The 12,059-nt window shown below is 42.1% G+C and overlaps 1 protein-coding gene across 1 annotated transcript; it reads right to left on the bottom strand.

The window, feature by feature from the left end:
- Nucleotides 1-1,283: 1,283 nt before the first annotated feature.
- sox14 (SRY-box transcription factor 14) lies at nt 1,284-4,153 on the bottom strand. Its single transcript, XM_066664143.1, has one exon. It carries the CDS (start codon nt 3,611-3,613, stop codon nt 2,813-2,815), a length of 801 nt encoding a protein of 266 aa, XP_066520240.1. The 5' UTR covers nt 3,614-4,153; the 3' UTR covers nt 1,284-2,812.
- Between the last annotated feature and the right edge of the window lie 7,906 nt (nt 4,154-12,059).

Raw genomic sequence — 12,059 nt, 5'->3', positions numbered from 1 at the left:
TTGTTTGGTATGAAATATTAATGCTGCTTTTTATAATGTGAAGATGAAATATAAATATATAGTTACAGACCCTCGTGCACTTGAACATTTATTTTTTTAATCTTACTATATTTTATATTAGTGTAAGCCCTCTGATGACTCTTAAACTGAACAATTGTATGCTACAGAACTGCACTTGTTTGAAGTGTGGCGCTGAAACGGAAGCTGTTTCCGATCAAATGTGTGAGGAGTGCGCTCTGAGGGGCTGGTGTATCTGAGCTGTGAGCTGCTGATGGAGAGTGAAGGCACAGCGCTGGACAGAGGGCTGCATGTGTGACCACACCACAGAGCATTAATGCGACCAAGGCTCTGGGAAGTAGTGCACAGTATGTTCAGGTCTCTCTGTATCAGAGCAATGGCTTAGGCCCTACTGTCTCCAGCGGCTCCTCTCTGAGATCACCTTCTTTAAAAGCTTTTAATGAAAATCGGAAGCACCCCGCTACCTCATGGACTCAGAATATTGCAGCCTCCGAGTCTCTGAGCATCTGAGTGAGATCTGAATCAGTCCCTAAAGAGCAGAGGTCAGCAGCACTCATCACACACACCTCTACCCTCACACACACTGCATCAATAACACTTGCTGTTACTCACACTAACAGCACTTAACATATGTGTAATTAATCACAAGGTGGAATTATTATCATTAATAACAGTTGACTGATGCTTGATAAATGACAGTGTAGAATGACTGATATTAATAACACTTAACTGATCGCTGATACGGTTTCCCCATTTCCGCAACTTCGCCTGAGAAAAGACTGGCTTAAATATTCAATGATTTTTTTAAATATAGTTTTTATTTATTTTTATTTATATAGTTAAAAATTATTATTATTATTATTATTATTATTATTATTATTATTATTATTGTTGTTGTTGTTGTTGTTGTTGCTGCTGTTGTTGTTGTTGTTGTGGTGGTGGTGGTTGTTACCAGGAATAAATGCCTATGTTTTACAGCGTATAATATTTTATAGAAGCGTCTACTTTTATTAAAACAATGGTAATGCAGCTACACCGAGGTCATATATATATATTACATTAGTTATATTAACCAAGTTTACTGCTATTCTAAGCCAACACTGTGGTGTATTCAGTTATTATACGTTTTTTGACGTTCAAAAATGTTTAGGCGGGAAAATATTGAAGATACCAGGGGATTTGTGTTGAATTTTTGAAGACAGATTGTCTTTATTCAAAATGTCTTTGCTCTGCAAACGAACAAAGAATCGAGGTATGACCCTTCTGATACAGTTTCCGTTTCCATAACATTACATGAGATTAAGATAAAATAATAATAATAATAATAATAATAATAATAATAATAATAATCAGCACGACATTGACTGCTTTGCTTCAGACTTTCACTTCTTTCTCCAAATGAAATGAACGTGGGACAAGCACTGAACCACAAGATAAAATGCATTTAAAATAATAATAAAAAATAATAAGTTAATTAATAAAAAAATGAAAATAGTTTGTTTCTCCACATTGTTTTTTAAACAGCCTCGATAACTGAATGTATCCTAGAAACAATATAAACCCGTAACTTCTTCAAAACTCAAAATTTAATATTAATTTAGACCCAAACTCTGTGTACGATTTTAGAAAACATCAGTACAGCGTCCAAAATATTTGAATAAACATGGAGCGATAAGAAGGCTAAACATGACTTGTGCAAACCCAAATTCGCATGTTTTAAATAACAATTATAATATTAATAATAGTCGAAAACAAAACAAAATATTGTTTGTATAATAGCATCAAATGTACATAATAAATAAAGTTAAAGGCCTCCTTTAATGTTTTTTTTTCTTCTTGTTGTTCGGGTGCCATTAATAAAGGTTAATAACATTTACAAAGTTCTTACAGTCACCTGTTCTCAGCTCTCTACTCCATGCAGAAGGTCCCGGAGCGTCCTGGATGAAAATCAACAACAAAAAATACCAAATAAAAAAAAAAAAATTATTAATAATATATACACACCAAAAATGTTCTGGACTCCGAGTCCGCTCAGGCCTCCGTCAAACGTCTTTGAGTTCGTTTCTCCCTCTGTAAATTATTTATTATTTTTTTTATAATGGAGCAGTCTTATGTACATGCCATTGCATTCAAGTTTCTGAGGAGGCGGGAAAAATGTCCGTTTATTTATTTCGGGGCGTATTGTTCCTTTTCTTTTTTTTTCTTCTTTTCTGGAAGAATTTGTCCACTTCCTTCCTTTTATTAAAAGAAATGGTCTCCTCGGTTCTTTTTGTTCCTCTTCATTTTCATTTTTTTAGGAAAAATCAGTCATTTTTCTCGTTTCCCTCATTTTGGGAAAGAAATGTCCTTTTTTCCTCAAATTTCAGGAACAAAATGTCCGTTGTTCTTCTTCTCCTTTATATATATTTGCTTAAATATTATATGCAGTCGTGTGCAAAAGTTTGGGCACTCCTCCTCAAGTGACATCTTCGGATGATTTTCTGAAAACTAGCGAACACGTCGTCAACAGGGAACGCGCCCAGAACGGCGGTTTTTAATACATAAACATTTCTAGCGCCAATTTTAGCGCATTCACTGTTTGAAATAAATTAGGAAAACCGCCGTTACGTCTTTTGAAATGATGATTATTTCTTTGTGCGTTCAGTTGTGCAGAAGCGCGTGCTCTGTCGACGATGTGAACTTTTATTTTTACTTGGGAAGAATATCAACAAAGCGGGTCCCTTGACCGAGAAGGTGCCAAAACTTATGTATGCGACCGCACACACTTCTATAAATATAGAATTCTGTTTTTCCTCTACATAGCGGTGGCGTGCGCGGAGGGATATGGGTCGAGGCTGCTCTTGCCCATGCCGGGGAAAAGGATGTAGGCGACCGGGGGCTGGAGCGCGCCCCCCGCGGCAGCGGACCACGCGCAATTGCACGGCACCACGTAACCCGGGTTGGTGGGCGACGGGTGCGTGTGCGTTGGCGCGTGCTGCGACTGTTGCGCCTGCGACTGCGGCGTCTGCGTCTGCGGGCCGGCCGCGTGGCTCGCCGCGAACGCGCCCGCGCTCTGGTGGTGGTAGCCGAGCGACGACGCGTACGGGAGCGAGCTGAGGGAGCTCAGGGCGTACGGGGTCATGTCCCCGGTCAGTTTGCTCATGCTACTCGCGCCGAATTGGCCCGGGTCCAGCAGCGAGTAGGGCGAGGTGACGGCTGACGGTGGCAGGAAGGCGCGCGCCGCCGCCGCCTTTTCCAGCGCGTGGTCCGCGGCGCTCGCGGGCATCGGCAGCGCCGCCTTCAGGTGCTCGGCGTCCGCCAGGTACGGCAGCGGGAAGACGTAGCGCTCCTTCTTCAGCAGGTTCTTGGGCTTGCGCCGCGGCCTGTACTTGTAGTCCGGGTGCTCCTTCATGTGCTGCGCGCGCAGCCGCTTGGCCTCGTCGATATACGGCCGCTTCTCGGATTCGGTCAGCAGCTTCCACTCGGCGCCCAGGCGCTTGCTGATTTCCGAGTTGTGCATCTTCGGGTTCTCCTGGGCCATCTTCCTCCTCTGGCCGCGAGACCACACCATGAACGCGTTCATGGGACGCTTGATGTGATCCACCGGTTTGGACATGACGGCGACAGCGGCGGAGGCAGGGGCAGAGTCTGAGGCAGGGGAGCGCGCGCTCCCGCCCAAAGAATGGCGCGTGTGATAATTAGCAACAAACTGCGGGAAAGGAAAGGACGAGTAATATTCAGCCGCGCTCAGGTGCGGATCGGGCCACTTCAGCTCGCCGCTGAGAAGGGCATGGGCTCCTGGAAAACACTCCAGATCTCCTCTCTTCCTTTCCAACTATTAACTGTCTGTTTTTCCTCAAAGGAACACTTCTTTCAAAAGTTGCATAAAGTTGGTTTCTCGTCCTCCTTGTGTTTGAAGTTGAGATGGAGAGAGGTAGAAAAAAGATAGAGAGAAACTGAGAGAAAGAGAGAGAGAGAGAGAGAGAGAGAGAGAGAGAGAGTGAGAGAGAGTCCCCCAAAAAAATCCACTCAGGTGAGGCAGCGACAGCAAAAGAAGCTCCGACAAAGTGAAACTTGCAGCTTCCCTCTCTGCACACGCGCGCGTTTGTGTGTCTAGGAGCTTGTGTATATGTGTGTGTGTGTGTATGCGCGCGAGTGTGTATGAGGGTGTGTGTATGTGTGTGTTTTTCCCTGCTCGCGCTGAAGCACCTGGCTGTGAATGAGCGCCAGAACGCGGCGGAGCTTCAAACGCGCCGAAGCCGCTTTGGTGTGTGAGCGCGGTGTGGGGAGGTGGGCGGGGCCAAGAGACCTGAGCTACCAATCAGATGAGAGAAGAGGAGGCAGAATACCTACGGGGGTGGGGGACCTATAGGAATATTACCAAGGCAAATAAGAGTGGGGAAAAATCCGAAAGCGCGCACACACACACACACACGCTCATAGTCGCGCACACCTGGATCTTCAGCCCACAATATCTGAAAATAACCAACGAACTAAAAAATTACGCAGCGTGATCAAAACAAAATATATTATTAGAAATATGATGTCAGTTTCAGATGTGTTTTGAACTAAGTGACAACAAAAAATAAATACATTAATATATGCATTTATTTTTATCGTTATTTTAACTGGTTTAACCCACCATTCACGTTTTTTTTTAATTTTATCTATCAAACTGTCTCTGTAAATTATGTTATATATATATGTGTGTGTGTGTGTGTGTGTGTGTGTGTTTGAGAAATTTATATCAAAACAAACATAAATCCCAAGTATTTCATTATTTCACGACGCTGAATGCTTATGTTCACAAACGTTATATATTTATGGCACACAAAACCCATGCCTTTTTTCAATGCTGTGATCACTGAGTGTGATATTGTTTAAAAATGCAGTCGTGTAATCCTAACCCATTAAGAGCAGTTCAGAAAAGGGGGGGGGGGGACATATATTAAATGTGGTGAAATGAAGAGCCCCTGGGGCCGCTGTCTGAGCACGCGCCTTCGGGACCATATTTATTCATATTTATTAAAGCGGAATAATAGTCCGGACCTCCCCTGAGACACGAGACAGACTGGACTTAGTCTGAGGTCGGGTTCAAATCAGAGTTTGATCATGTGTTTGAGTTTGAGTTCTGGGTTTGGATTCATTCTGAACTTGGATCTGGATTTAAGTTTGGGGTTAAGTTTGAGTTCAAGTTCGAGTTTGGGGTTTCCGCCTTTTTATTGCTCTAACTGCAGGGTTTTTTTCTGGATCCCAGTCTGATTCAAAAGTTTAATGCTGATTGTACAGTGTAGTCACTGGATTCTAAACCGACTTGAATCATTCATTACCTTTAAGAATTGTATTTGTTGATTTATTTATTTATTTATTTCGCCAGAGTAAATGGTTATATGTAGTTACAAATCTAACCCATGAAGTGTGTTACTGTAATATAGCAGTAAACAGTTATATGACTATATTACAGTAGCACAATTCATGGGTTACATTTACAGTAAACATATGGTGAATTACATTTACAACCAAATAATTCTGGATTAAATTTACACCAAACTAATTCAGGATGAATTTTGCATTGAACAAATGCAGAATTAAGGGTCTTTCGGTCACACTGGAATGAGCCTCTTACTTCTCTCTCTCTCTCTCTCTCTCTCTCTCTCTTTCTCCCTCTCTCGCCTAAAGGAGCGATCTCCGGCAGCATGCACAGAAGAGAAAGTTAACATGCAAATGTGAGTGTTTAAAAAAGATCAGCGCTCTAATGAGCCCGAGGCGAGACAGGCTGAGCAGACTGATCTATCAGACTCTGCTTTTCATTAGCATCCTCAGTGAAATAGAGCCCTGGCCAATGGGCTGTGTGATCTCTGTGATTCGTGCAGAGGTGGCCTTAACGACGTGCCTGTAATTTAGCGTGTGCTGTTTTTCTAATGTAGAGCCGCACGGAATTCAGAAAGAAGTGGAAACGACTTTTAGAGAATTGGACTCTCTCCGCACATCATTGGAATATTTCTCACGCTGCGGAATTGGAGTTGATTGTTCTCTCACACAAACTCCACGTTATATTTTGTGCAAATCATATGTCACACTATAAATCAGCCTATTGGCTTTATGTATGGGTCAGCAATTTTTTTTTCTTACCAAGAATAATTTAAATGACTTTATTTTACTGGCGTTCATTCGAATTTTAGTTTGGCGTTGCTTGGATTCGGGGTTTTGTTTGTTTACGAATTTGGATTCGTGTTTGGGTTCAGATTTGCATTTTAAATTCATTTCAAGTTTGATTTTGTGTTTAAATGTCAGCATATTTAATTTTTGTCTTTTTCTAGTAGTTAATAAAACAAATTGTACATTCACTAATTATTTCCGTAACTGAGCTGCCAGTGTGAATGCAGAGAAATTCGATTTTTTTAAATACATATATAATTTTCTTATGTTCACAGTTAAGACTTCAGGTGAGTCGATTAGAGCGGTTTGCCACTAAGATCGTCTTAAAAGATGGTAGTGATAGGCAACGTGCAGCGAAAAGCAGAGGTAATGTAGCCAGTGCTGTGAGGAATAGTGCTGTAACTACTTACTGCTATTTTGTTAGACAAATTCTACTGTAAGCAGAGCTCCTTCCTCCTCCATTTCAGCGAGAAGACATGGAGAAACAGCAGCGAAGCTCCTTCTGCTCTTGCAGTGGATGTCACTTTGTGTTACAGCAAAGACGTATGACCATAATCTTTGCTTTTAGCCATGTATGAGGAACTGAATCAGTACATGAAGGGTGAACCCCCCCCCCCTCTTCATTTGGAGAGTTTTATGCTTTTCATTTCATCAGAGTCAAAGTGGGTGCTTGGATACTGAGGGATGCAGGCCTCGGTGACACGAGAGTCTAAAATATGAGTTGACAATAAATGTGTAGAAAGTAGCTTCCTTAATGTTATTATTGAGATATTTAGAAATGGAGATTGTTCAGAGGTGTGTATCTTAGCAGTTGGGAGTTAAGGGGAGTGGAGAGGGTTTAAGTGAGGTGGGCTGGCTTTCTTTCTGCTGCTGTCTGTGGACACATCCATCAGGCTGTGCTGTCCCACTGCCTCTCAGCCTGCTCTTCGTTACACCACCAACACTCTCACCAGCCCAACGGCGAATTACACACACATTACAACAGGAATTAACACCAATCATCATCATCACCACCATCTTCATCATCCTCACCTCCACAACCCACCGTCTTCATTCGCCCGCGTGTGTTCATGCAGAGGCAGAGTGGGCTGGAGTGAGATTTGGGAAGTGAACCATGTTAAGACATGCAGTCATTAAGAGGCAGTTAATCACAGCGCGCGAGATATTCAGCACGGAGAAAGAGCGCGCGAGGCTTAGCCATGCACGAGCCTGATGTGTGTGTGTGTGCGCGTGTGTTAAACGTGTGCGCTTTTAGACGCGGGCGAAGGTTTAAAAATTAATATATATATAAAGTATATATATATATATATATAATACTGAATAAAAACAAGCAGATTGTGGCCTTATGTTGCCCGACTGATGCTTTGGAATTTTTGAGAGGATCAATCACAACACACTGTCCACGCTGCAGTGTTCAAAATGAGCGCGCCCGCGACTACTTCGCCACGACCAAGTGCGCGCTTGCACTAACACCCTCAGCACCCACGCGAAGACTTCCTCCGCCGAGAGAAATGTGCGCGCGCCGGGGTGCAGGAGTCTCTGGAATCTCTGAGGGATAAGATCATTAACGCAGCGGAGATCCAGACCAGCGCGCGCGGCTCACACTCACTCAGAGCCGGCCGGGGGCCACCGACACACCGCTCACGAAGTGCTTCTCTCCTTGAGTTAACAATGACATTTTTCGTAGGCCGAAGTCAGCAGACCCAACGCGCTCGAATAAATAAATAAATAAATAAATAAATAAATAAATAAATAAATGATGACATAGCAATGGCTTCTGAGAGAATTAGGAGTGGGAATTTCCCCACAACTAACAAACACAAAAAGCTTTACATAGATTTGCATAAGGCCAGCCCCTTTAAATGAAAACATCCAGTTAAATAAATAAATAAAATAACAAATAAAGACTAACAATGTCAGTTAACAGAGCTTGCTTCACAGAAAATGATATAAGTGTGAATCTACCTACGATTTTAAACAAAAAAAAATACAAATAAATAAATGATCTATACCACGCACAAATGTGTCTGTATGCGTGAAGTTCCGTGACTTACCAAATAATACAAATGAAAACAAATGTTTATAAATGTGCTATGACCGAATAATGTGTGGCGGAGTTTTATAGATAGTTACTTAGATTAAAAAACAAAAACCTCGTTCCGTTCAAATTATATACTCTATTTATTTATTTATTTTTGCCACGAATTAATTCACGAGTGTGATTTCCGTAGCCGCAGCTGTCACTGCAGTATTATTTCTAAAAGGGGGAATCTTATAGTGTGACATGCCGTAACCAGCCGTACTACAAAGCTGAGGTAGTGAGAGAGAGGGAAGTAAAGGAATGTGAGTAACAGTGAGTGAGAGTGAGGGGGCGATTAAAGGAGAGTCAGATAGAGTGTGAATGCGAGTGTGTGAGAACGTGAGAGTGTGTGAGCTACTGAAATATTGGAGGGGAGAGGAGTGAGAGAAGTATTGGGAGAGCAGTTGAGAGAGACAGTGCGCGCGCGCGCGCGCGTGTGTGTGTGTGTGTGAGAGAGAGAGAGAGAGAGAGAGAGAGGGATGGCGTGGTGTAGTGGTAGAATGGCGAGGCCGGAGCTGTCCATGGTGCTGAAGCGCTAAGTGGCTTTATGCACTGGGTCCCACTCAGGACTCCCCTCAAACCCGTGCTGACATTTCAATGCCTTTTCTTCTATCCCCATCCCATTTGCTGCTTTGATTTTGCTCGCATTGACGCTGGCACACAGACCTCGCCTCCTGAGGTCTCGCGGCAATGTCCCAGGAACCAAGCAAGTGGCATGTGCAACTTTAAGTTATATGTTGTTTCCTAATCCAATATTCACCCTCTCCCCCCAACCCCCCACCCCCCACCCCCAAAGGAATAATCGTGCTAACTTTATTTCACTGTGGATTGAACTGGCTGTTTATATAAAACGTGAAATGCTCTCATACACAGTTTGGATACGTGGTGGATTGAGAGTGACTGACGGCCTGGGAAAGCAAAGGGGATTTCAAGTTTGAAAAGTGGGAATTTTTTTACCCCCTGCTGCTTGAGTGTGAACACACTGCATCAACAGCAGGTGACTGTAGTAAGAGGTCGTAAAGCCTTTAGTGTTCTCAAAGTAAATGCAAATAACACACACAAACATATATATATATATATATATATATATATATATATATATATATATATATATATATATATAGAGAGAGAGAGAGAGAGAGAGAGAGAGAGGGAGAGAGAGAGAGAGAGATTAATAAAATAGGCACATTGCATTCTTTTATCTATTTCTCGGGCTCTGTATTACTTCTAGTTATCATCTTGTGCCTAGTTTGCCTCAATCAAGTTTTCATTAAGTTAAATAAGGAATGCGGCAAGAAACTTAACAAACGTAGATCCCATAACATACAACGACTTGAAAAGTTTGGCCCCATACATGGTATTAAACAACAGCAGCTAACATTAGAGTAAAGTAAGATTCAATGTGTGTTAGCTTTACAATATCTGCCTTCCCTGGAGAAGCCCAGTATTAATAGCTACCATCCAACTTCATTAATTAATTCTCTCTTAAATTAAATCAGAGTGATGGAATTAAATGAAGCCATGCAATCACCGTAGAGCACCAGGAAGAGAGTCAGAAGAATACAGGTTTCTAAGTGTTTATATTTATAAAGTGTTGGGTGGTTGTGAGTGTAAACATATAGAGTATATATTGTTTTTCAATAATTCACACACAGAATCTCTCTCTCTCTCTCTCTCTCTCTCTCTCTCTCAATATACAACACACTCCCCAGTCAATATGACAAACTAGTTCACCATGCAAATGGTCCTATAGAAAACTCATGACCATAAAAGAACCATTATTTTCATTCAAGAATAGTCTATTTTAAAGAGCAGTCTATTTTAAGAATGCTGTGCAAGCCACACAAAAAACAACAACATATGTAATACACAGACCACCTGCTGAGAGAGGGGTTATATAGCTGTGCATATGTTCAGCTGTTATTATGCATTATTCAAATGAATGTTTACATATTCGTAAACATATAGAAACCACATATTACATCTGGTTAGACTTTAAATTTAGTAAACGAAAAGTTTGTTTTATTTTAATTCATATACAGCAGTGGACTTTTAAAAGCAACCGCAGCAGGAGATGTGATGACACCAGCTGCCACTTTAACTCTATATGCTTTGGAAAAGACATTATTCATCTGCGATTCATTTTAAGGAGTTAAAAAGGCTAATGTCAATAAGCAGCTCATAAAGTTAATGTCACACTAGAGACTGTTATAGCTTCCATTACAGCACCGAGGAAACATGCTCACATACAGAACAGCAATGGGCTGAACAAAAACTGCTTCCAAGCAGTTGGCGTGCGAGCTCTTAATTATGCACACTGGTGGTAAGTTAGAGCTGAAACACTTGGATGTTTCCTGGTATTAATGCCAGGTCGGTACGTAGAAAATGTGAACTCCTACTCTAAGCAGTTGTGTTACCTTTCCTGCAAACTTCCAGCATCTGCTTGCTCTGATTACCAGGCTTCAGGGAAGGTCCAGATTATTGCTCCGTTCTAAAGAGCGTTTGTGGAGAAGTGGAGTCTTGCCTGCCCCTCCCCCGGCCTTCTTCCTCTTCACATGCTTGCATTATTTCCCATATTCAAATTGGCAGTGTTTGTTCTGGCCGCGGCTCTTGGCTTCCATTGCTCTCCAGTGTGGAAATTGATTTTAGTTAGCTGTCACAGCCAGCAGTTTTCTGGAACCTTTGCGAAAAATATATTTACAAAAAAAAAAAAACAAAAAAAAAAAACGCTGTTTGGTTTGGAGAAATTTCATTAGCCCACGCGCAATATACCAGGCCCTCTTTTTTGGGGGGGAGCCATACGGGTGATGAGCATAATGCAGTTTTGGGAAAGCAGTGAAAAGCAGGCTGTCCATGGTCATGGATTGGGCTTCGTGTCTGGGAAAGGGTCCAGTCATGGCCAGGCCCAGTCCATCTTCGGCTTCGACGTATCCGATTCCCCTCTCCGACTCCTTTCCCCGCCATATCAATCTATGATTATCAATGACGGGGCCGAGTTATAATCAAACCCCAAATGAGCACCGGCCAGAAATATATGACCAACGGGAGACATATAAAATCAAATTGACAATCCTCACCGTCAAATCTTTTCACAATATGATATTTCATGGGACGGGGCAGGGGGCTGAACGAGAGCCACGCGCCTTGTGCAGAGGGCAGAGTTAATGGAAAAGGAAAGGCAGAGCCGATGATTGAATGAAATAAAACAGAATGGAAATTAAAAGAGGTTCAAGGCATCGGTTGATAATGAAAGGAGAAGGGCAATGCTTCAGAGACGGAGCGCAAAGCATCGCACGATCATACAATACAATTAGGATTAAAGGGCCCAGTCACAGATAACAGCAGATAGGGATAAATTATCACCCAAAAAGAAAAATGGGGCCTTCTCTCTGACCTTCATTAAGAGGAAAAAAGGCTTTCGGTGGGTTGCAGCGTAAAGCGGGGGGAACCTCAGCCTCATCCACTGTCACATCTTGCTCTCTCTCCTGAGGGGTCAGCAAAAATTTTGATTAGCATAAACACAGCCTGGTATTTTGCATTTTGGGTCTGACTTTGGTCTTTAAACCATTAAGCTTTGTTCTGTTTCCACAGCCTAGGTTCACTGACTAAAGCAAAAACGATTGAGCTATTAATACGTTCCACAATCTAAAACATTAACAAGGGTTCTTTGGAGCAATGCCATGAAAGGGCTACTTCCATCTCAATCCCAAAGGATTATTATTTACTGCCTTCTTAAGGCAGCTTTGGTAAATGAGCAGTAGGACGAACCTCTTTAAAACATAAAAGAACCTTCACTTATTGTAAATATTAATTTAAATGATTC

This window comes from Hoplias malabaricus, chromosome 3, assembly GCF_029633855.1.
Source record: "Hoplias malabaricus isolate fHopMal1 chromosome 3, fHopMal1.hap1, whole genome shotgun sequence".
NCBI lineage: Eukaryota > Metazoa > Chordata > Actinopteri > Characiformes > Erythrinidae > Hoplias > Hoplias malabaricus.
This window is presented reverse-complemented; position numbering and strand designations above follow the sequence as displayed.